The sequence below is a fragment of the Centruroides vittatus genome, unplaced genomic scaffold (genome assembly GCF_030686945.1).
Source record: "Centruroides vittatus isolate TY-2023 unplaced genomic scaffold, ASM3068694v2 contig_1221, whole genome shotgun sequence".
Classification (NCBI taxonomy): Eukaryota; Metazoa; Arthropoda; class Arachnida; order Scorpiones; family Buthidae; genus Centruroides; species Centruroides vittatus.
The window spans coordinates 23,059-49,490 of NW_027120784.1; the positions used below are offsets into that span (position 1 = coordinate 23,059).

A 26,432-nucleotide genomic window follows, 5' to 3' on the forward strand; every position below is an offset into this window, starting at 1 on the left:
TGAATACAATTTAAGCTATAACCCAAAATAAAATATGTTTTGCTTTAAAAGTAGAAAAAAAAAATTTAAATATAATGTAACTGAAATAGTGACTATGCATTTTGCAGAAAAATAATGCTTTTGAAAAATTATATATATATATATATATATAAATGGACGTGTTTGTGCCTATATCTCACTCTGCAACCAAAACAACACACGAATGGTATTTGTGTGTGGTAGTAGCCCCAAGTCTCCCATCGTGCACTATGGTGGTTGCGTCTCGATAGCTACAAGGGTGTGGGAGATATGGGGGTTGAAAGTGGTTGACTTCAAAAATGTGTGATGCTTCAATGAGAATGTTCCCAGTTATTTCTAGAAAGTTCCAGAACCTAGAGGTGAAATTTGGTACACAGGGTACGTCATAAAAATGCACACTAAGAAGGGATTTTTCAAAATTCCCCTCGCAGGGGGAGAGGGAGAGCACTAACCTAAAGAACAGCTTCTACTGTACTACTTTAGATGCAAATTTTTGTATTTAACTACATTTTAGTAAGATATGCTATGAAAATGAACACTAAGAAGGGATTTTTTGAAATTTCCCCCGCAGGGGAGAGGGAGAGCATTAAGTCTTAACCTGAAAAACGGCTTCTACTGTACTATTTTAGATGCAATTTTCTGTTTATAATTATGTTTTTTAATTAGTAGCCCCAAGTCTCCCATCATGCACTATGGTGGTTGCGTCTCAATAGCTATAAGGGTGTGGGAGATATGGGGGTTGAAAGTAGTTTACTTCGAAAATGTGTGACCCTTCAATGAGAATGTTCCAGTTTTTTCTAGAAAGTTCCAGAATTTTTTGGAATATCGTAGAATTCTCAAACATATTCTCTGTCCTCACTCTTATTCTTCACCCCTACAACCTACCCCTTCTCATTTCTTTTTAAATTAATATTACATTATAGTACATTTTTTTAATAATCAAATAATTAAAAAAAATTAAATGATAAAAACAAACAACAAATATTCTGGAAAGTTTTGGATTACTTTAATAATTTTTAGATCTTTCAAGAATGTTCCATAATATTCTATATTATTTCAGAAAGACTTTTGGACATTTCCGATAACAGATTAACTGACGCAACCACCTAAAGAGGTGAAATTTGGTACACAGTTAGGGTATGCCATGAAAACGCACACTAAGAAAGGATTTTTCAAAATTCCCCCGTGGGGGGAGAGGGAAAGCATTAAGGCTTAACCGGAAGAACAGCTTCTACTGTACTATTTTAGATGCAATTTTTTGTATTTAACTACATTTAGTCTTCATTGAGTACTTAGGAGTATTAAATTGATAACATTTCAGACATTGTTATAAATATTTTTATATATTTCGATTTTTTAACCAAATGTTCGAACCGTTTTAAATTCAAATTTGTTTTTTTATGTTGGTTCGATTATAGAATGATTGTAAACGTTCCAGAAAATTAATCAAATTGAAAACAATTCGTTTGATTCTCAGCAATTCTCATCATTCTCAGCGGTGTTATAGCATTCTCAGGTGTTATATAACAATTTATTATGGTTGTTGAAATATTGAATGTAAATAGGGTTTGCTTGCAAAATCCGCACGAACCAAGTCACAGATAACAGCTGGGAGATATGTGGGTTGAAAGTGTTAAGAATGGAAGTGTTAACAATAAAAGTGTTAAAAATGGGAGTGTTAAGAGAAAGCAACGTACAAGATTTACAGGCGCAGATGTGGTTTTATGCGTTTTTACAGGAAATTGAACATATTTTTAGACCCATTTAAAAATTCTCTAGTCTCTGGAAACAGGGGGCCCTAATTCTTGCATTCTGTGAAAACGGGTAAGGTTGGCTATAACATAATAATCTTAATCTTCGCTATTGTTACTTTTTGCCCGAGCAATGCTGGACTTATCTGCTAGGAAAAGAAAAGTCTTTTAACGCATGTCTTTTATATTAAAAAAAACTACATTACATTAAATGTACGAACAAAAAAAAACCCAGCAAAGCAGGTACTTGCAGCTAGTTTATAAAAATAAATATACAGTATAAACAATGAATAATCCTCAATTTTTCAGATAAAATTCAAAATTTTGCTTTACTGAAGCACACAAAATAATTTTTTAACTTGTAGGCTTCAATAAAGCAAATTCTTCGGTTTAAACAAATGTGTGTATAAAATTTTTCCAGAAGAAGAATTAATGTCTGCAATATTTCTGTATAAAAATATTATTTATTGATGTTAGATGAATAATAATTAAAAACATTTGAAACCAACCCAATCAGATAATATCTTTTACTTGTTTATAATATTGTTTGTAAGTTTATGGATGAATAAAATTTTGATATTTCAGTATTTAATGAATTTAAATAATAGAATAATGGCCAGTTTGTATTTTATGAGAATGGAAATCTCTCTCGTGTTCATATTTCAAAACTATGAAAGAGAACTGCATGTGCTTTTGCTGTACTCTCACAGTTTTAAAGTGCATCTGAGCTACAATATTTTAAGAATTCATCAAATTCTTATTCATTTGTGTTCATAAATATTTTATTCATGAAATGTTTTATAAAGAAGAAAAATACATCATGCTTTTAATAAGTTTTAGAGGAAAGAGAAGAATATTACATGAAGTAAAAATATTTTTTGTATTACTTGCATTCCCCACTTAAACAGGCATGCTGGCATTCCCTGGGATAAACCTGTATGCCAGCTTTTACCATACAGAAATATCTGATTTCATGGTCTTCCCAGATAGACTGGTATGCTGATCATTCCACAAAAATATGGTAGAAATAAAAGCTACTGAAATCCAGGTTAATATACACTAATATTAAAAAATAAGGGCACATATCCTAAAAATCACAGGGCACATATTTAACTATGTTAAAAATACTGCTATGAAATAATAAATATTACAAATTTTCTCATATATCATATTTTTTAAGTTTTGTAGTATTAAGTGAATTTTATTTATATTTCAATTATGTATTAACTGACACTATTTTATGTTATTTTAAAATTTATTATTTATTTAAAAATAAGGATTTTAGATATAGATAGGTTGTTTAACATGAAGACAAGATAATCAGCTACAATTTGACCATTCCATTAATCTCCAGATCAGATTTGAATTGGCAAGGTATGGCCTTTTTCTGTACTCCAACTCCTTTGTAGATCCAGCTTCTCAACCATTATCATAAACTTTTTATTTCAGTTGATATGAAACTCTCTCAATTATCAAAAAATGCTATTGAAATTTTGTAGATTGTTAGGACACACTCCTACAGCACAATAGAAATGATTGTATAAAAGATGTATCTTAGGAGCTATATTGAATATTAAATATTTATAAATAAGAATTTTTATTAAAAATAATGTGAAATAGTAAAAAAAATTAATGAACAATATACTGAAAAATTTTACAGATTAGGAAGAAGAAAAATTTGAAAAACAGTGAGTTCAGTGTTTTCACTTATTGAAATTATTGAAGACTCACCTATACTGGTAACAAATAACAATAATGAACTTTTAACATTAAGTTGGGAGACTAAATAAACTACAACACATGCATCATCAGTGAAAGTCTAATATTGGTCTGTAGACCCCCTTTTTTATAAGTTATAGGTTATAATAAATCACAAACTGGGCTCTGATTCATCTTTATACTTGTTTAAAGATAAAAAAGACAATAGTTTTAAGGTTGAAATTTGTTATTGTATAAAATGTTGATTACTGAATGGTGACTCAAGCCTAGGTCAGAGGGTTTCCAATATATATGTACTAGCAGATAGGCTCGGCATTGCTCGGGCAAAAGTAACGATAGCGAAGATTAAGATTATTATGTTATAGTCAACCTTACCCGTTTTCACAGAATGCAAGAATTGGGTCCCCCTGTTTCTAGACTAATTAGAGAATTGTTAGATGGGTCTAAAAATATGTTCGATTTCCCGCAAAAACGAAAAAAACTGCATCTGCGTCTTGCACGTCGCTTTCTCTTAACACTTCCATTGTTACGTAACACTTCCATTGTTGATGGAAGTGTTAATACTTAATCCTGTTCCTCTCCCCCATGGGGAGGAATTTCAAAAACTCCCTTCTTAGTGTGCGTTCTCGTGAAGTACCCTAACTATGTACCAAATTTCAACTTTCAACTCCTAACCGTTTGTGCTCTTAACACTTCCATTGTTACTTAACACTTCCATCTGCGTCTTGCACGTCGCTTTCTCTTAACACTTCCATTGTTACGTATCACTTCCATTGTTGATGGAAGTGTTAATACTTAATCCTGTTCCTCTCCCCCATGGGGAGGAATTTCAAAAACTCCCTTCTTAGTGTGCGTTCTCGTGAAGTACCCTAACTATGTACCAAATTTCAACTTTCAACTCCTAACCGTTTGGGCTCTGCACTGATTATTATTATTATTATTAACTGGTCTCAATTATATATATAGAAGATATATTAAAATTTTTTACAGTATTTTATAATTTGTAAAATACATTATTAACAATAGAATTAAATAATATATTAATATGATATTTTCAAGCATGTTTGATAAAAATTAAATGTTTTAATGAACTTTTAAAAATATGCAGTTGCATTCTTGACAGGACTAATTGACCTGCCTAGTCCTGAGCTCAAAGGTTAGTTATTTCAATGGAGGAACTGAATTAGCAAAAATGCAGATGAGGAATTGCTGTGCACATTGGCCAAATCAGAAAAACATGCGATCCACATATGTTTCCAAACATTTTTGTGTTGCTAAAATTTTGTGCCACAATTCCCACAACATCATGTGAATGTGAAAGGTCAGCCAGCATGTTGAAAAGACTGAGAAACTACTTGAGTATGCACAATGACTGAACATTGCCTTACAGGAGCAGCCCTAATTCTTTGTCATTGTGATTTTCATATTGACATTGATGAGATTGTAAATATATTTGTGACATTGCAACCAAGCAGGATGCAATTAGGAATGTTGTAGACGAATGTTTTCCAATCATTTTGGATTAGCAACACACTTTGAATTTAATAAAATTCCTGTGGCACACCATAGTTTTTAAAATAAAAATGTTTAAAATTTAAGATAAATTATGATCAATTTAAAAAAATTTCATAATACAGAAATTAAACTTACCAAGACAAAAAGTCACAATTTTACAAATATACTATAAAAATAAAAACACAATTTGAATCAATTAGTAAAGAGCTAGTATCAGTCTTTAGGCTGGTGAGCTGGAAGTTGGTACAGTGACATTGGCATGCAACTTTTGTGAGAGAGAGCCTGGTATGCTGATGCTGCAAAATTTCCAACAACTGGTATTTTTGTAAATACCTCCTCCTCTTTGATTGGCTGGTGGTAAAAAGATAAAAAATAAATGAAATTTTATTCAGTTCTAAAAAAAAATGTGTGCTGCGAGAGTGCCTCGGATGAGAGGCACTCTCACAACACACAATATTTAGACAGGGTGCATGAAAAACAGTTTAAAAATGCCAATTTATCTGAAATGGAGATAATGATATAACCAAATCTCTTATTGCAATAAGCACAATTTTATAAGTGTATTTTTACTAATGCTATAATTAGATAATATTAGAGACTTGATAAGAATATCCGTGATTACAATAAATGGGTTACAATACATTTATTTTACCTAAAGTATTACATTTTATTACATTTTATTTTTTATTTTATTTATTGAATATTGATGAGTTTTAAATTATGAAAATGGTTGATTTGTTTTGTTTCTCTTCCAAATTTATTGTCACTAAATTGTAAAATTATCTGTTAATTAGTCTAAATTTTGTCATCAACATTCATATTACTTAAAGCATATTTTTAATTAAGCAAATTCATTGCAAATACAATAGAAGTTCATTAATCTGGCACCTTCTGAAAAATAGCCATCATTCTGGAATTGTCTGATGGTAATCTTGCAATACTAGTAGAGGTATGTGCTGCTTAACAACAGGAAAATAAACATCCAAACCTGCTAGTTATATATTAAAGCCAAATAATTGCTGAATTACATTGAGCTATATTGCTACTACTACTATTAATTAAATACTAAGCAATTTGGCAGTAGAGGCAGGTGTTAGATACCATTTTGGCAACAGAATACATTTTGAACTTCATAGAGTGTAATGTACTTAAACAAATTTTACATGATACAGTATAACCTCATTATAATGTATCTTGCTGGGAATGGGAATTACTATGTTATAACTGAAATATATTACATAAAAAAATTACCATTTTAAAACAATGGCACTTTAATTTGTATTACCATAATACACCATACCATATACCAGTTATAATAGACACATTTCTTACATTCTGAAAGTGATTTTACAACTTTCTATAGAAGCTAGAATCTTACCTATAATAGAAAAAGTATGCAATTCTTTTGTATTAATACACAAAGGATTTTTTTGTTTTTTCAGACCTTATCAAGTATTCTTCTACTCACACAAAGAAAAAAGAAAAAGATTTCATTTATACTTGGATCACCTTCCACCACTAATGTCCCTTCTCTTGAGGATAGCCTTCCTTTTCTGGTCAGGGACATCTGGTGGTAGGGAAAATTGGTGAGCTCTAATACGTTAAAACTGAGTGAAATCATTTGGCATTGGAGCAAAATATACATTATTAGATGAATGTGTGCATTATAAGCACTATGTTGTAATGTGCTTAATGAAAACCAGTGCATAAGCACTATGTTGTAATGGGGTAAAGTTGCACAGTGTTGGCAGGGAATAGGAGAAATATACATTATTGAATAAAATACATTATAAAGCAATATGTTATAATGAGGTTATACTATATAGTCTACTACACATAAGCTACATCACAATGATAATTATTTATGTATCTTAAGTGTTATTTGTGTAGAAAAGATACAGATGGATATGAATTTTTCAGCTCTATTATAATTTTATGGACCTCTGTCATATATACTGTCCATTAGTAAACAGAATATTGGTAAGTGGTGCATACCTGAATTTCAAAAATCAGAGTTTATTGGACGTGGTGTGCTAAGACCCCAGGTGGAATTATTACAGTGTATACATATGAGTCATTGTGAATGTTGATATTGTACAATGTGTTTGTTAACTTTTTGCAGGTTTTTCAATCATTTTAACAGCACATAATGACTAGTCAAGCACTGTATCATCTTCAGATTAAGTAAAGTGCATGCATAAACAAATTGGAAGTATACATTAATGTTGCAGAGATTGCTGTATTAGTTATTTTGTATAGCAATATCCACAACGTTCATACCACACTTAACTAATCAAACTTTGTGAAAATACAAAAAACATCCAATAATCTGGCATTTTTATAATCTGGTACAGAATGTAAATCCATAGTTCTAGATTAATGAACTTTTACTGTGTTGAATAATGTAAAAAACTATTTAATTTAAGTTGAGAAATAAAATTTATATAAATTTTTTAAATGATATTTCTTGCTTTTAATTTAAAATTTTTAATTTTTTTTCTAGGATGGCAATTTTGACATGAATTTATTTGATGATTTTCATTTACTTACTGCACTGAATGAATACACAGAACAAAATGTAACAAATATTTTATATCCTAATTAATTTTTTTAATTCATAATTATTTACAAATTGCTTTTCTTTTATCTAGCCTGACTTTTTTACTGTTCTAGAAGAACTTGAGAGTTCAGTTAAAAATGATACAATTGAGTTAAATTTAGATGATTATGTTGATTACTTTGATGATTGGAGCTTGGTAAGATTTTTTTTAATACTAGTTGCTACAAAATGTTCTGAAATGTGTGTAACATATGAAGCCCTCAGGATGTGTAGTGTTAATCTTCAGAATCACATCTCTGAGGTAACTGAGTTTGAATGTTTGATAAAGTCCTAAAATTGTATGGATAGTTGTGTGTTAATATTTTTTCTCTCCAAACTTTGCCTTTAGATGTGACTGTCATCTCATTGTTTTGGGATTTTTCATTTTAAGAACATGATTTTGAGGGTTAGCACTATATGTCCCCAAGGGTTTCATATAATAGAGCTTATTTATACAAAAATAAAAATCATTTTAGTAAATTTATTAGAAAAATAAATACATTGTAGTTCTTTCATTTTTCAAACATAAAACTATTAAAATAAATATTTGCATCTTAAATAGTTTATAAATTAGATGACTTCAATCGACTAAATTATATCAATTACTTGATTGAATACAGATTGCATTATATTTATATTATATATTGTAATCTGAACACGTCTATTTGAAAATAAATAAACAAACATATATTACTTTCAATAATTATTTAAATTTTTAAAATACTGTACCAAAGATTTTTTAGAAAATGATACTGTACTTTTTTAACAATGTTCTGATAGATCTATTCTCAAAATATTTTGTGAATGAAGCTAAATTTCTGTCAACAATGTTACATGTAATCAACTTAAGCTTGATATGAGGAATTTGACTTAAAGATTTTGAAGGTAGACAGTTAGGCCTCCTCATATTAGTATTAATTTAATAATAATTTTTCTAAATTATTTAATTAAGTTAAATTTTTAATTTGAATAATTAGCTTAAATTGATTGAAATCTAGGCTCTGCTTATATTATACAGTATGTTAAATGTAATATGTACCTTTAAACTTTCTTTAAAAAGTTATTTAGATGTGTTTGGTTTTATAGCTCTTCCTCTTTTCTTTACCACAATGTTCTGCAATCACCTTGACATATTTTCATGGGGGGGTTGACCTGAATTTATCAAGTTCCATCTCTTACAAGGGGAGGGCACGACCTGGGAAATTCACTTTGGGATGAGACTTGGTATATAGGTAGTACTCCTTTAGGATGTTCAATCCTCAAAACAAGAAAGCGCAGCCAATTTTAAGAAAAAGGCCTTTAAAAATTAGAGCTTAGCTTATGTACTAATAAGTTTTGCTAGGTCAGCAGCTGCTGAGCAGCTCAGTTGACATCGTTCTTGGCTACCGCCAAATCGTTCAGGGTTCAAATCTCAGTCTCAATCTGTATTTTTTTTTTCTTTCTAAAAATTTTTTAAAATAAGTATTTTGAATATATATAAATATTAAAATTTTATTATAATAAATAATTTCATTTAAAAAATGTTTAACACATATTACATGTCATTTTAATTATAATAATACAAAATAATTAATAAGTGTATTAATAATCATCATCATCAACTGTTGGTAAACTGATAGTATCTTCATTTACAGACATTTTACTGTAAAATATTGAAACTATTTGTATTATGGTGTGATATATTACGGAACACTATGATCTCTTCCAAATCCAAAAGTAAACTGACACTCCAAATATCAGGTCAGTCCATACGTCCATGCTCATTTTTATGACCTTGAGAAAAATCTTGTTTTGCTGTTGAAAATGTCAGTCTAATGTGATACTTTTCACACTGAAGTGTTAAATTGGATCTCATTTATATAATGCTGTTGGAATTGGAAACATTTTAGTTGTTTATTTTTGTTAAAATGGAAGTAAAGGATGAATATAAAAGACATGTTTTATACTTTTTATTTTTAAGTGGTGAGAATTAATAAGAGTAGTAACCTTCGAAAAATTTGATACAATAGAATAATAAATGAAAACTGTTGTTCCATAACTAATTATTTATAACTATTATTATTAATTATTTTGTATTATTATAATTAAAATGACATGTAATATGTGTTAAACATTTTTTTAAATGAAATTATTTATTATAATAAAATTTTAATATTTATATATATTCAAAATACTTATTTTAAAAATTTTTAGAAAGAAAAAAAAAATACTGATTGAGACTGAGATTTGAACCCTGGACAACTTGGTGGTAGCCAAGAATGATGTCTACTGAGCTGCTCAGCAGCTGCTGACCTAGCGAAACTTATTAGTACATAAGCTGAGCTCTAATTTTTAAAGGCCTTTTTCTTAAAATTGGCTGCACTTTCTTGTTTTGAGGATTGAACATCCTAAAGGAGTACTACCTATATACCTATATATAGGTACTCATCCCAAAGTGAATTTCCCAGGTTGTGCCCTCCCCTTGTTAGTTTCTGACTTGTTTTGGGACTGTTCAAACTGACAATGGACATGGGGAAAAAAAATACTTCAGTATCCACAAGGCAGTAAAACTTAAAAAAAAATAAGGTCGCCATGGTATCAGCCACTCACTTGGTACAGTCAAAGTTAAAAATACTGAAGTATTTATGCACTTAATGTATTTACTTACAGGTTCACATCCTATAACTTTTCTCAGTTAATCATTTTACTGTAATTGATATTTGTATATCTTACTTTTCTTTTTCTTATTGTTATGAACTATTATTTTATTTCCTTACTGATTGACTGTAATATTTTGTTGTTTTAGATTCCAGTTGTCAATTTTGATAAATTATAATTCACAGCTGGAAACTAAATCAGTGATTCCCAAACTTTTTTGAGCCACTGCCCTCTTGGTTCCATAAACTTGTACCCAGTGCCCCCAACTCATTTTTCTTTCTGTGAGAAAGGCTTGAAAATATTTGTAGAAAAGCTTTTCTATGAATCTCACAATTTGCATCCTTACCATATATTATTCTCCACATCTTGAAACCATTAAAACCAATGTTTATTCTTACCTGTTTTAATAGAGGAAAGGGAATGGTTATCAGTGATCTAACCTACGGCCGTCATTTGGTCAGACCCGTCTCCAGCACCCCTGCTTCCCTCTTGCTTCTTTTCATCCCCTAGATTTACTCAATGCCCCTCTTGGCAATAGCATCCACTTTGGGAACCACTTATTTAAATAGTAATGTCAATTTACGTAAATATGATATCTTGTGTTTAGAAAATTGTCATTTAAATGGATTAGAAAAGATCAGTAAAAAATCTCTTTTGAATGTTGGGTAATATAACATAAGTTTTCATTGTACAATATTATAATGTATATGATATATTGAAAACATTCAAAATTAATGTTTTTTTTAAAAAAATGTTTATCAATTAATATTTTTTTTAGCATCAAATTTATACAGATATTATAAGCAAAATTTCAAAGCATTCTGAACATTCTAACATAGGAAATGATGAAATAGATGAATTAGACCCGGTAAGAATTTTAAAATATTAGACATATAGAATGTTTGCATGATAATATAACTAAGATATTTCTTTACATAATTTTTGATTTAAGAAATGTTTTGAAGATACATTTAACATATCAGAATATGAATTTAAACTATGACGATGAAAGAAAATATAATGTTACTGTTTCTAATTTTAAAATTTTTCTAATTAGAATTCCCAATTAATAATCCAATAAAACTTAAATAAATATCCTACATCCCATGTTCCATTTAGAAACACCACACTTGGCAGTTGTGCTGTTTTCTATCATATGCTGTAAAAAACAATAAATAATTAACTGAATTATTTAGTTTATGTTAGATTAGATGTTGCTTGTCGGAGAGATTAGTGTGAAGGTTCGAACCCGCCGGAACAAAAATCTAGCAATAAAATGTTTTATTGTACTTTTCCCATGGATTCAGAAATGAATCACAAGGAACTAAATCCAAAATGTGATGGTTGGTAAAGAGGAGTAACGTGACCAAGAACATAAAAGGGGGAACAGAGAGGGAAAGGGGGCCGGTTACACAGTGTCCGTTCAATCATAACGAGTCTCGTTACACAGTGTCCATCCAATCATATCAAGTCCCGTTACGCAGTGTCCGTCCCGAAAGAAGCTGATGCCGGAGATGAAGACAAAGCCGAAAATACTCTTCCGAATTTCCGTACGAGGACCCATCCACTCGAACGACGAGGTATGATCTCCCAATCCTTGTGAACTCTCTCTCCGGGTACCCTGAAAATAGGCAAAGCGATGTATATCACTCATAAATGTAGATGTTAATTCTAGTCTGTTAATAAATTGTTGCTGTCTATTCAATCGATGTTAATTATTCGAATATTGCCGTCGCTCCATCATCGGACCCATTCTCTTCCTCCACTCTCATAACGCGTAACATGTAACAAACCCAAACCGCCATCTTTGACAGTGGGCAGGTCTCACTGACTTGTTAGCTGAAAAAAGAGGTACGACTCCGTCTACTTCCCGGTGATCCCAGAAATTGGTTTTTCAGGAGTGGGGTTCGACTTTTTTGAATTATCGATAGAGCGAAAAGGACCATATTCGAATAATAAGGGCAATTCCAGTCGAATTAGGGATTTAAACCTTAGATAGAAGGACTAGAATTATTATCGGAGGTAGTTCCAATCTAATCTAAGCTGTTAGGAATAATGGATGGCGATCCCCAACCTGCAACAGGATCAGCTAACCCGAATCCGAATCCGAATCCCCTCACACTAGGAGGTTTGGGTGGAATAATTCCTTTACTGCCCGTGTTTACTGGAGAAACGGGAGACACTCGAGTCACGGATTTTTTTGACTCATTAGTGGACGTGATGAAAGTAGCAGCATGGTCAAAGGCCCAAATGCTGGCCATGGCCAAATTCAAACTTACCGGGATAGCACGGGAATTCATCAGAAAGGATCGACGAATTAAAGAGGTAGATGACTTTGACGAATTTAAGCGATTAACGATAGCGTTTTGAATGGGAACCATTTTCTTTTAGGCTTAGTAGATTTTATATCTGTGTACAAAGATGGGACGAGGACGTACAAACATATGCCGCCCGGCTTCAAGCACTAGCCATGGAAATCGAGATCACGCCGGAGCTCGGTGCGGATGCTGTGGAAACTGCTATTATTCAGCACATTCAAAGAAAGGAGTTAGACGAACATTTAAAAGCGCAATTTCTCAACGGGATAGATATCAGGATCCGCCAGCGCGTGATGAGCCGCGAGGCGGAAACCTTTGATGATGCGCTCAAAACAGCAACCAGAGAAGAGATGATCGAAAATCTCATCGCCCATCCTCGAGGAATTATGCGAACAGTTAGGATAGTGAACGGGTGACAGACTCCCTCTCACAGGGCAATATAGCTCAATTAACGTCGGCTATGCAGGAACTTAAAGCCAAAGTGGAAGGTCTGACCCGAACCTCAACTGCAAGTAATGCTAGAACCCCTCCAGGGAGGCGAAATAATCAAGGGAATTATAACAACTCACCTTTCTGGCGAGGCGGATACCGCCCAGCTAACTCTAACTGCAGACCCAAACCGCCATCTTTGACAGTGGGCAGATCTCACCAACCTGTTAGCCAAAAAAAGGAGGTACAACTCCGTCTTCCTCCTGGTAATCCCACATTAGTAAAAACTAGTTAGACTTGCATAACTGGTTATATAACAAAGAAACAAAGAATACACAAAGATTACATTGTCTTGACTCACGGAAGGTCAGTACTGTTGGAATCAACGATTGCGATATTTTGTAGATGTTCTGACGTAATAAAAGGTTGGTGGCGTTGTTGACCCCTCGGGGAAAGTGACCTCATTTCACTCTCCCCTTTCCAGCACTGACCTTCCATGAGTTAAGACAGTGAGGTAAGACCATGTGTAATCTTTGTGCATTCTTTGTTCTTTTGTTACATAACCGGTTACGCTAGTCCAACTGCCTTTTTACCAATCTTTCCAATAAGCGCCAAGTCTAACAAGTATTGGAAAGGGGAGTGTGAAACTAGGTCACCGTCACCAACGGTTCCCTGAGGAGTCAACAACACCACCAACCTTTTATTATGTAACAGAAGAACGTTTACAAAACATCGCAACACAATTCATTGTATGTAATGATGTCATATAACATTTGACAATAATTTCGATCGTTGATTCCAACAGATTATATATTTGATTTGTTGCCATGGTGGATAATTGATAACAGTTTCAGTTTTAGAGCACACTTATTTGACATTTTTACTATTAAATAATTTTATAACTTAAAATAGCATTAAATTGATAACTTATTTTAGTTGTATTTAAGGCAATTTATTATTAGTAATGTAATTTTGAAAATTGTTTCTGGACTTTCATATTTTTATGCTTAATGTGGAAAATATAAAGTGATTTAAAATCAGTTATAATGTTTTCTTCTTATGGTTTATTCCAATGACCTTTAAACCAGATTTATTCACAGCAATCTCATCATACAAATGGCTGTTTTTTACTAAGGATGTTCATATTTTACTTTGTAAAAAGTTGGTCTCTTCTTCTTTTCCTTAATTACCTGAAATGCATTTCAGATTTTGCAAAAGTAACACTTTCTTCCACTCTTTGATTGAGAAGATACACCATTATTTTCTCATAAAAACAGAAACACAAAATATTACAAGAATATTTTAAAACTGCCACCTATTTTTTGCAGAAAGATTGTTTAAATCTTTCTGCAAAAAATCCATCAGCATAAACAAACAAAGTAATCTTGCATTGTGCTAAAGGTGCAGATAATATATGTAGACTACATAAATGAGGAAAAGAATGGTTGAGGGAGAAGATCCATGTACAGTACATGGTATCTGAAATTATTAATAGATGGCTTAAGAGTGGAATTTTTAATTTTCAGTATTTATCGCAGACTTCAAACAGTATCCAAAAATATTGAAGGATTCTATTGTAGTGGTTTTATGAAGAAAATTTTTTAGGTAAATATTTAAAGTATTCATGTACTATTTTGTTTTTCTGGTTTTTATAAAAGTCAGTCTTTTCTTCTTTCCTTCCATACTTGAAATGAATTTCAGATTTCTCAAAAGTATTCTAATAAAAAAAATTTTTTTTATTAGAGAAAATAATGGGTTTCTCCTTCAAAGACTGAAGAGGCTTTTACTTTCGAGAAATCTGAAATACATTCAAGTATCCAAGGAAAGAAGAAAAGACTGACTTTTATAGAATTAGTAAGAACTTCCTTGGTAAATATTAATTCTTGATATAAAATAAGCTGTGAATAAGTCTGATTTAGAGGTGATTGGAATAAAATGATTATTTCCTTTTATTGATGCACAGTAAACAAGAACCTGCAAGAATTTTAAAGGTTTGAATGAATTATTCAAATAATCTGATCATTCTACTATCAATGCTTTATGTATTGATACTTTAAAAATTATTATTATTTTTTTTTTTTATAAAATTTGTAAGCTAAACTTTTAAGTTATAAAATAACTATTTAAATTATTCTGTAGCATTTAATATAAGGCAAATATATATAATTAGCTTTTATATTATATAATAAATTTTTTAATAATTGTCAATAATTATAACTATAAAAAATGTAATTACAAGTAAACTTTAATTATAGAAATTTATATAAAATATTAAATTATTTAATAAACTTCCCAAAGCCCTTGATATTCAACCAAACGATCGCCATAATTAATTATGGCAATCGTTTGGTTGAGTGTTAATTAAATATTTTTTAAAATAATAAATTATCTGTTTTTTATTTTACTTTTTTTTTGAAGTAAATATCTTAATTCAATAACAATATAATGTGATATACAGTATTTATCAATAGGCTTTTACTTTCAAAATTTTAATAATTTAGTTTTAATGAAATATTAACTTTATTTTATATTGTAAAGACACTATTAATGATTTTTCATCAATTAATACTATTCGGAACCTATAACCGGTGTGTAACACGTATATACTCTATATATCAGAGGTGGCCAACTTTTGTGTACATAAGATCTACTTTTTACCTTAAAAATGTGTCGTGATCGACTTGTTGTCATAGGCATAGTCAAAGTGAGGAGGAAAAGGTGTGAAATACATACTATGTTTATACACTGTGTTTTCAGTACGAGGTGCACTCCTGCGAACTATGGGTAGATAAGCAAAATATATGTTTAAAACTATTTTTTATTTTTTAAATCACTTATTAAGTTTTCGAGATATAGGCTCATGAAGAAAATAAATTTCCAGACCTAACTTTTGATATTTTTAGCTACGAATTTATTCCGTACAAGCGGTGCCTAAAAAATTCGATTTTTCGATTTTTTGCTAAGCTATCAATTGCTCGCGGGGTGCACCTTGTACTCAAACACCCTGTATATCTACCTACGTAAAAAACAACATAATTATTTAACGGGCCAAAAAACTTACTTCCAGGGGGATTAAAGTAACATGAGTAATTATTAACAATATTTATTAATTCAAATTAGCTACAGATAAAGACAAATTTAGAATTTATTGTATTACCTTAATATTAATGTGAGGACTGAGTTTGCATGTCTCTAAGCAAGGAATTATAATTAAGTGTATAACCTGACAAAGATGATAATAATGAGTCTTCAGTATGGGAATCAGTAAGGACAGAACGTTGTTTAGTCTTCGTTAACTTTAAGTATGAAAATGCTGATTGACACAGATAATGTAGTTCCGAAATAAGAATAAATATATTCGCTACATTTGGTGATACTAGGATATTTTTCTCGGTTGACGTATGACAGTACCAAATATTCAAGCTAAATGGCTTTGTTTTTCTGAGTCAAGTCATAACTGCATGCATACTGCTGCGTTTGCACGTTACGTTCACGCGTTGCGTTCAGTTACAGGTGTAACACATTAAGTCAAGACTTTGCAAACAATTGACCAAAATTGGCTTTGCGATCGACTTGTTGGCCACCCCTGCTATATATAGTGTGGTTGACAAACGTTTTTGAGCTATCCCTTCACTCTTCCTCAGGTCAACTGGTTTCCTGGATGGAGTGTACATTGATTCCATCCCAAACAGATAATTTATTATAATTAAATAAGTAGTGAGAGATCATTTTAAAATTAAAAAGTTTGCTTATCAAACTATATTATTGAATCTTATATTTTTGTTAGGTCGACAATTTAAGAGTTTATTTCTTCAAATATAAATTTTATGTAAATATATCTTCAAGTAAAATTGTACATGGGGTGTGTTGTGTGTGTGTGGTGCATCCAAAGGAGGAGGGAAGAGGCTCTGGCACCCTCCAAAGAAAAAGAGGGGAAACCACTAGAAAATTTTTCAAAAATATTTTCCTAATTAAAATTCACTTTTTAATTTATATTTGTGTCATGTATTTTACCCATAAACTACTTAAGAATTAATGTTCACATAAGGTGGGAGTTTTATTGAATTTGCATTAAAATTTTTATTTATTTATTCAAATTGGCTCTCCAGGATTAAATCTTGAGTGCACCACTGGTAGAACATACTTTTTTAAATTTTCTAATAATTTTGAAAACTGGCAAAATAATTTTCTACATTTTAATAAATTATTTTATCAATTTTCAAAGTTATTAAATTAAAAAATATATAAGAAACTATTATTAATTTTGATATTATTAAATATAAATATTTTTAAAATAAATTTTAAAATGCAAACATTTTTCCTCTAAACAGGACTGGCTATATGACCAAAGTAAGCATTTGCTCAAGATGGCACATTTTCAAGGGTGACATTTAGCAAAATAATTCTATGAAAAATATTTTAAAAATTGTAATAAAAATTAAAAAATGTAACTTTTAGAAATTTTTATTTTGTGTTTAAAACAGCTCAGATAAATACAACTTATTTAATTTTTAAAAATATGGGGGCAGCTAACAACTCTGCTTACTTGGGTCAGCAAAAAGTCTAGAGCCAGTCCTACCTGCAAATTTATTATCATTAAACTTTTTTATATATCTGATACATAATATATATAAATGATAAATTTTTTTTTTCACAGAATAATACCAAATTTAATTTGATAGAATTTGTATGTAATGATAAAAGAAATGTCGTAAAAAATGAACAGATATTGAAATATGACAATTTAGATGCTAGTGATAAAACGAAATGTATTTTACAAGAAAATAATTATCAATTGATTTCTCAATCTATCATAACATCAAATAAATTAAATAGTGTTGAAAATATAAATTGTTTATCTAATTCTTCAAAATCTGCAAGATCAGATATGGAAAATAAGAAGTTGCATGAAAAAGAATCCAACACTCTTCATAAACCCACTTGTTCAAAAAACTTAGTAAATTCAGATGTCACTGCTACTTCTGTTGAGGAAATTGATGTTGTTACAGTAGATGAAAATACGATCAGTTTTTTAGAAAATTTTAAGCTAAGTATGAGGAAGCCTTTAATGAAGAAATTTTGAAGATAAAAATGAAAATTCTGAACCAACAAGGAACAAATTATAAATAAAGGAAAGTCAACATACTGTACATATGATTGTAGATGTAAATCAAAAGCAATAGTAAAGTTAAAGCACTACTTCAAGTTTTTTTTTGTTTTGTTTTTTTTTCTAGATGCTAAAATTCATGCCTTCCTCTCATTTTCCAGCAATTTACTGATTAAAAACGAACACTATATGAAACAAGAGACTAATACAAAACATGGGGTTAGGCTCCAAAAGTTAACAAAAGTATACTATTCTTTTTTATCACTAAGAGAAATATGTTTATTAATGTTAGACTAGATGTTGCTGTCGAAGAGATTAGTAAAAACTAGTTAGACTCGCGTACAGTGCCGGATCCAATAGGTGCGAGGCCTGATTGAATTTTTTTTTTGCAGGGTCTCTCAAACTTTAAATAACAAAATTAATTAACAGTTAATTTACATATTGAAATATGTTGTTTTATTTTTAATAATAATATACCTAGATATTTATTTTTGTAACATGTACTATTTTTAAATATATAAATTTTGATGTGTTGTGGGGCCCGATTAGTGCATATTGCTCCAATCACCTCAAATCTGGCTCTGCTCATGTAACTGGTTATATAACAAAGAAACAAAGAATACACAAAGATTACACTGTCTTGACTCACAGAAGGTCAGCACTGGAAAGGGGAGTGTGAAACATGGTCACTGTCCCCAAGCGGACAACAGCGCCACCAACCTTTTATTATGTAATGGAAGAACGTTTACAAAACATCGCGACACAATTCATTGTACGTAACAATGTCATATAACATTTGACAATAATTTCAATCATTGATTCCAACAATTAAGCAATCAATAACTTATTTTCAATAAACAACTAACAGTACTGTATTACGCATTAATATTAATTTTAATTAAACAAGGGTGTTTTCTTTTTACAAAGTATTGTCATCTGAGCTTTTTTGTTGATCTTGATCAGAACGATCAGCAATGTCTTCATTTTTTTAATTTTTACCAAAAACTTTTTTGTTCATGACAAAATAGAAATAAAAATATGTTATTAATTGAAAATTTGTTCTATAAGGTCACGTTTGAGGATTTTTCTCCCAGACTTTATTCATATACCGAATTGTTTGATTTAGGAACAGATTGAGTACCAAGTTACCACTGTATTCCATTCATCATTTTTACTAATGATTACTACAATTACAACCTACAATTAACCCCTTAGGAACCATTAGTCACAGTGACCTCTTTTCTTACTGACTCCTTTTTAGCACTTGTCTTTTGGTGTATTACTAGCTTATCAGTTTTTGACATGTTTATATATGCTTATCTTTTTCTTGTTTGTAGACTCAGCAACATTGTCTCCAGGATTACTAGATACAGGTATCTTAGAGAAAGGTATCCTTGAAAAAGATCTTATAAAATTTCATTATAATCTGAGAAAATTATACTTGAATGCACTCAATCATTTGTTTAGATTATACTGTCAACTGTCTTTTAGATGTTTTTCACCTCTTCTCATTTTGATTGGTTGAGCTGGCAGAAATGATGTATTATTGGCTGTATATATGTATCTGTTATTTATAATTTTGTTTATATCAAGTGGCTAAATTGTTCTGCAGGATTCTTGCCTGCCTGCAATGACAAAATCTACAAAAACAATTTACTATCATATGTTTAGTATTTTGGTTTACAATTACTATAAAATAGCAAAATAAAAGCATTTAAATATGACCAACTATTATTTAGGCTGTTTATGTTGGAATAACTATGTTGTATAGTGAATTTTATATTAAAAAATGTCTATTTAGATTTCATTTCTAAGTGTTTATTATTCCAAAGTTTCTTGGAAGGAACCTGGCTTTCCCAAGGCTGACTGGTTTTTCTAAACAAATTTAGTTATGCTACTGGAACCTCCTGTTTTGTCCCCATCTTGTTGGATGGGAAGGGCTTGGTGATCTGTGCTGATTGTATCTGAATGGAATTTTCTTATCTTGCTATGGACAGGTCCAACTAACAAGGACACCCATCAAAGCCAAGATGGACAGTGTAACACATGCTACGAGTGATCTTTTTTGAGTGCCAGGCCCAAATATAAAATCAGAATTAAAAGCTGATATTAATATATTGAAATCAAATCACACGATTTTAATGTCATTTACAAGACACTTACTTGGTTGAAGGAAATATTTTATATTAAAGAGTTAGAGTACTAAAATAATTGTAGTATTCTATTATTTATAAACAAAAATTATTTTGAATATTGTACAGTGAAATATAAATGAAATTGTACAATGTCTGTCAAGTAAATTCTTTTGGTATTCCACTTTAGATATACATGCTATGAGTTTGCTATCCATGCCTTGTAAGATGGCATTTGAAGTTATTCCTAAATTTATTTATTTATTTATTATCCAATTCTCTATAGCTTCTCCTTCTTTTAATGATTAACCAGCATTTTTTGGTAGAATGCATAATGTACAGTACTTATTTTGTATACATATGAAATAAATTACAGAAACTACTGTAGCAATTAATTATTCAATATCTGAATTATTTGCATGATGAAATGATACAATCATATTTAAATCAAAAAATCAAATTCATTTTGATAAATTTTAATCTTTACAATATGGAGTAAACAACAATTAATTATAAACTAATAAATATTTTTGGCAGAATTTATTGTGTTTCCAGATTTTAAATGTACATGAGCAATTGTGATAACCGACAGTGAATGAAAAGTTAATTGTTTTGTTTTTTCGCGAACAAAACGAGGATTAACAAACACTTTCTTGTCAATTTACAAACTATTCTTTAATTTGCTATATTATCTGGTTCTTTGTACTTTGGATCCCAACATGTAGGCGGTGAGGATACAAAATTCGGTATACATAAAACAACTCGATTATTATTATAAGTGCCTATATCTATACTTAATCTACTTACAAACTATAAGAAGGAAGAAAGAGAGAATATAAGTACAGAATAAGGAGAAGGTGGAAATACTCGGATTTCTGCTCTGGTTGCTCCATGATACTGGGCGGGGTTACTGTTGTCTCTGATCATCTACTCCTATTGACGAGGTCTATCTTGGCTCTTTCTTTTCACTTTTAGTAGATCTCTCTCGTTCACTTCATTGATAATCCACTGTCGAATCCATCCAATAAAATTGACAGTCCAGTAGGAAGTTCTTGGCCTACTTTAACAGACTAGATGGCTTCTCTGCCTTGACCTTACTTGTCGAGTTTCAATTCCTAACTTCCGTCATTCCGACTCAGAGCCCATTCTCCTCGACCTTTCTCATTCGAGAGCCGAGATCCCTTCTTCTCTCTCTCTTCTTCTTTCCCTCTCCTTTCTGTTTTTATTATCCTGTTAACGTTGTTTTTCTTGTCGGAGGCATCATTCCCCACCAGATAGTAAAGCAATTAAGAAGGAAGTCTTTTTCTTAGTCAACAGGAAAGGGAGAGAAACAAAAGAAATCTTAAGCCTAACTTAAATTTATAGAATTATTAATTACAAAATACAGTAATATGGCCAATGACCACACAATAAATGCAAATGAAAATATTTGTTATTTAATTATAATTAATTGCTGGATTAAATATTGTTGCTTATTTTAATCTAGTCAAGGCCTAATCTTAACATTGTAGAATCTGAGGCAAGTGTACAGAGGCCCACATACCATATTCTAAATATTTAAAAACTATGCATTAAACTAACAAAACTATTTAATAAAATATGTTCTGTCCTGTCTTGATTACTTGCAATGATGAAACTTATCAATGATTAAACCTTAGGCTTATAAAGAATATTTATAAGCCTAAGGTTTAAATAAATAACACCTAAATGCAATTTTTAGGAAACAACAAGTAACAATTTACTGGTCAAATGTTTTCGACCACAATACATTAGATCCACATACAGATCCCTTCAAGCCAGATTACATGTCCACAAATACAATGTAGAAAAGGGGAATTTTAACACTGCTCTTGCCTGTTATGCTGCTAAACTGGGAATTTTCACCTGTTGGGACAATACTACCCTTTTGCATAGGGTCTTTGACCAACATAACATACGATTGTTGGAGGTCTTAGAAATTTATATAGCTGACAGGAATGAAAACTGCATCAACTCAGATTGTATTCTGGTACCATAAACCTGGAAATATTATTTCGACTGCCACAGAATTTAATATTAATAATTTCATTTTGTAACATTACTGTATATCTTGTAAATATTGCTTATTTTATTCGTGATGTAAATTGTGCATCACAGTCTCTATTGAACACCTTTTTGAATGTTTAAAAACTGGAATGCAGCAATGTTTGAATGATAGAACTATTTCTTTATATTTATTCCTAATGAGGGATGATAAATTTTGGCAAAAAATGTTTGACCAGTAAATTGTTATTGTTGTTTGCTGGAAATTGCATTTAGGTGTTATTTATTTGAACATTATACAGTTCCAGTTTATGTGTGACTTTTTTTTTTAACCTAAGATTTGACTAAAAGTCAGTAACATATTGAAGTTAACTGAATTTAATTACCATTACTAAAGTCTGAGTGTTCTATTGATGGGCTTGTGATCACCCCATCAACATAATACTCAGATATATGCAATAATGTGCAATACAATAATAAATGAATTTTTACATATATGAAGCATGCAATACCATAAGGTTGTAAATGCCATTTTTCTCAAAATACGTATTATTGAAGAAATGAATTTTAAATGCAATGTTTTTTCCTACAAAAAAATATTGTGGTGATAGTGGCGCTCTAAGTGGCTATATTTTGAAGATGAATTTATGTGCAAGCCATAATGTTTTAAGCGCCAAAGTGCAAGCCACATGACTTTTGGCATGTAAAATGTTACGGTTTACATTTACATCATTTTGTTATTCCAATTTGTAATGCAGTGAGTTTTTTTATGCAGAACCCGATAACTGAATGCCAGTTTATTAACAGTTAACCTGTATCACCTTATTATTTGATATTTCAAAATAATATTTGGACTTCCATTAATCTTTCAAATTTGAAGTTTTTAAATTCATTTTAACTTTTATTACACTAAATTAATACCTTATTGTTTATATTTTCTTTTATTTATCATAATTATATTACAATTGATAAAGATTACAGCCCAGTTCAAGTATCAGAATTGTGGGCCCAACATTGTTGAAGCCAGGAAGCAGTCACTAATAGATTATTGCCAGTTTTTAATGTTAAAATTGATATTAAATTTGTAAATTGTGTTTAATAATTTAAATGCAAGTTTTTGGTATTCAAAACTATTTTTCAGCTGTAGAAACATTAATTTTATGATTGCAATTGTTTTTGGCATTTACAACTTTATGCACTTGCACAATTTTGGCATTTACAACGTTATGGCTCTAACCCTGTTTTTAAACTTTTTTTCTTTCCTTACTATCGTACTTAGGTGTTTGAAATTAAACCCAATGTTTTATTCCAAAGTGTAAATTGTTAAAATAATTTTTATAGCATTTGATTAAAGCTTGTTCATTAGGAAAAGTGTTTTTTCTCTCTCCTGAAAAGTTTGTTTTTTGGCATTTACAACATTATGGCATTGCACGCTTCATATATCTTTTTAAATTACAAACATTTCTACACCATATTCTAAAATTAGATATTGGAACTGCTTTATCAGGTAGACAAGTACTTTATTATAATTATGTAATAATGATTTTGGCCTTTTTAAACCAATTTCAGTTACAGAAAATTCTTGCTATGGAACATTGAATGTTGCAAAATCAAACAATAGATTAAATTAAAATTAACAAATGAATATACAAATATTAAAACACTATTAAAATTAATTTGAATAAAACTTAATTATAAAATAAACAAAAAATAAAAATTAAAGCTTTAAAGATTTTAAATAAGATAAGCATTCTAATATGTTTATATTCATTCAATCAAAATATATAGAATGATATTACTATTTAGAGGTTTCTTCATAAGAAATAACAATGTAAATGGCTAAGTAAGTTAAGTATGTGAAAAATATTAAATATTTATTAATAATTCAAATTCTGCTATTTATAGTAGTATTATTCAATGTTTATCTATTATAGCAAATTAGAGACAAAAGAATAAACAACAACTTTTTACCAGAAAATTGGAACTGTACATGTAGAAAATCACACCTAAATGCAAAATTTCCAGCAAAGAAACATCCAAATTCAATATTTCAAGGTCTTTAGCCACTACTTTATTGGCCCACTTCAGGAAATGTAAAATGAAAAACCGTTTTATATTGGATTTGGGTGTTTCTTTGCTGGAAATTTTGCATTTAGGTGTGATTCTCTATATAGACAAAAGTTTCATAAAATTGACTAAGAAATAAAAACTTTTACTGTTCAAAATTTTTCAGATGTTGGAATGCTTGTTATGAAGAATGCAATGAATGCAATTGTTATCAATGCAATGAAATCTGCACTTCATGCTGGACTTGATTCCTGTACAGAGAAGCTACACCAATTAAAGGGTTAATCAGTATATTTTTAAATTTTAATTTAATATATTTTTATATAAAATGTATTGTTATTAATCTAATGACACTATTGTTATATAGGCAACATCCACCACTACAAGTCAGACAGAAGGATTACAAACCCTTTCAAGAAGGATACACTTCATGTGATAGAAAATTCTATTAATTCAAAAATGGAATATTAAATATTTGAAATGAAGGTATTGGAAAAACAAAAATACATAAATGTATAGAAGGGTTCATTAAAACTTTTTGCATTGAAATCTAAATCAAATGTAAAAAATTCCATCTTGAGAGATTTCAATTTATTTTACAATGACAAATGTATTATTATTTTTTATGCACATTGAATTTGTTTATATTAATAAAAGTAACATGTTTATATTGAAACTTTATAATATTAATATTAAAGCATTGAAATTTTTTCAGGTATTAGAAATTTTTAACATCATAAGCAAGTTATATTTATTTTTAAATAAAAGTGTGTGTGTGTGTGTGTGTGTGTGTGTTATATATATATATATATATATATGTAAAGCAGAAGGTCTCTCTAAATTGAACATTTTTTGGGCTGCAATTTGAAAAAATTGTACCTACTATCTTCTATCCGTCCATCTGTCTTTCCTTAATCTCAAAAACAAGGTAGATAGATGAAAGACCAGACCAGGTATGGAAACCTTAGGCCCCAATTAACTATATAAGAACTTTCAATGAAAACTGGAAGTCACATTATTTCAATTCAAATATTTTCCCCCCGAAAGGTGTTAGATAGATGACTGGCACAGCTCTGTTGTTAAAAGAAAAGTATGATGTACAGGGGCAAACCATTACTAATTTGAGGCAGATAGAATATATTTTAAATTAAATAAATTGAAACTATGATTAAAAATTTCAGCCCAGTATTGTGGCAATGTCATAATAAATAATTGCTCATTAAGTTACTGTTTTATCTGTTTAGTTCTAAGCAATGTGATAAAAATTCTGTAAAGAATCTATAGGAAAGATGCTTATTTTATAATTTTTGAATTTAACAATCATCAGTTTTAAATTTTAAAGTTATTTGTATTGAAAATCTAAAATTACAAATATTTTTATATGTAATTATTGTCAATTTAAGACCTGTTCTGCATTCATCAGATTTTATAAGAAATGATCATGTTTTAATTACAATCCTTTGAATGTTTTAATTAATCACACATAATTTATTATGAAATAAAATAGTAATAAACAAGTTATTTATTTCTATAACTGTAGAATTAGTTTTTCTTCCTAAGCTTATTTAATTGTAGAACATGGAGGCAATAGAAATTATAAAAAATATTTGTGCATACTCAAGATAACTTATTTAATTTACTTTCTACCATGAAACATAAGAAATAAAGAATCAAAACTAAATTATTATAAATATCTTCATTGAAATCACTTCATTATATTAATATAAATTAGTAAAATTTTAAAATTATAAAAATTTCAACACAGTAATAACAAATTCAATGTTCTAATTTAATTTGATTGTAAACTAATTTGTAAACTGCAAAAATTAAAAGTAATGTCTGGTAATATGAATACAATTTTAAAAATGGTTTTACACAAAAATATCAAAGATAAAATCTGGAATGTTGTACAGTGCAGTAAACTTTATAATATAGAACAATAGTAGTAATTTACATCTTTTTGGTTGCTGGGATTCGCTCTTATTTAGCAAACGTTTTCAATTTAGTCTAATAGACTATTCTCAGGCTACAATCTTTCTTGGAACATGTTCCAAGAAACAGTACAGTATCTTGTTACGTTTTAAAGCATTTTCATAGCTTTATCAATATCGACAATAG

General features: G+C 29.9%; 1 protein-coding gene and 1 long non-coding RNA gene across 5 annotated transcripts in view; one reads left to right on the plus strand and one right to left on the minus strand.

The window, feature by feature from the left end:
* LOC136987518 (uncharacterized) overlaps positions 1 to 24,783 on the plus strand; it is a 39,894-nt gene extending 15,111 nt beyond the window's left edge. For 2 of the 4 annotated variants that reach the window (XM_067285268.1, XM_067285260.1), the window contains exons 3-6: positions 7,507 to 7,581; positions 7,655 to 7,759; positions 11,018 to 11,107; positions 17,644 to 18,174. In XM_067285268.1, coding sequence (XP_067141369.1) covers positions 7,507 to 7,581; positions 7,655 to 7,759; positions 11,018 to 11,107; positions 17,644 to 18,069 — 696 coding nt within the window. In that variant the 3' untranslated portion in view covers positions 18,070 to 18,174. Of the gene's footprint in view, positions 1 to 7,506; positions 7,582 to 7,654; positions 7,760 to 11,017; positions 11,108 to 17,643; positions 18,175 to 24,480; positions 24,603 to 24,681 lie in introns of those variants that run through there. The other 2 variants (XR_010882621.1, XR_010882622.1) reach the window with 2 other exon arrangements.
* On the minus strand, positions 11,506 to 13,159 carry LOC136987537 (uncharacterized). The gene is made up of 2 exons (XR_010882623.1): positions 13,127 to 13,159; positions 11,506 to 11,860 (listed from the first exon to the last, which is right to left on the minus strand). It is a non-coding gene; the product is annotated as an uncharacterized lncRNA (long non-coding RNA).
* Positions 24,784 to 26,432: the final 1,649 nt, after the last annotated feature.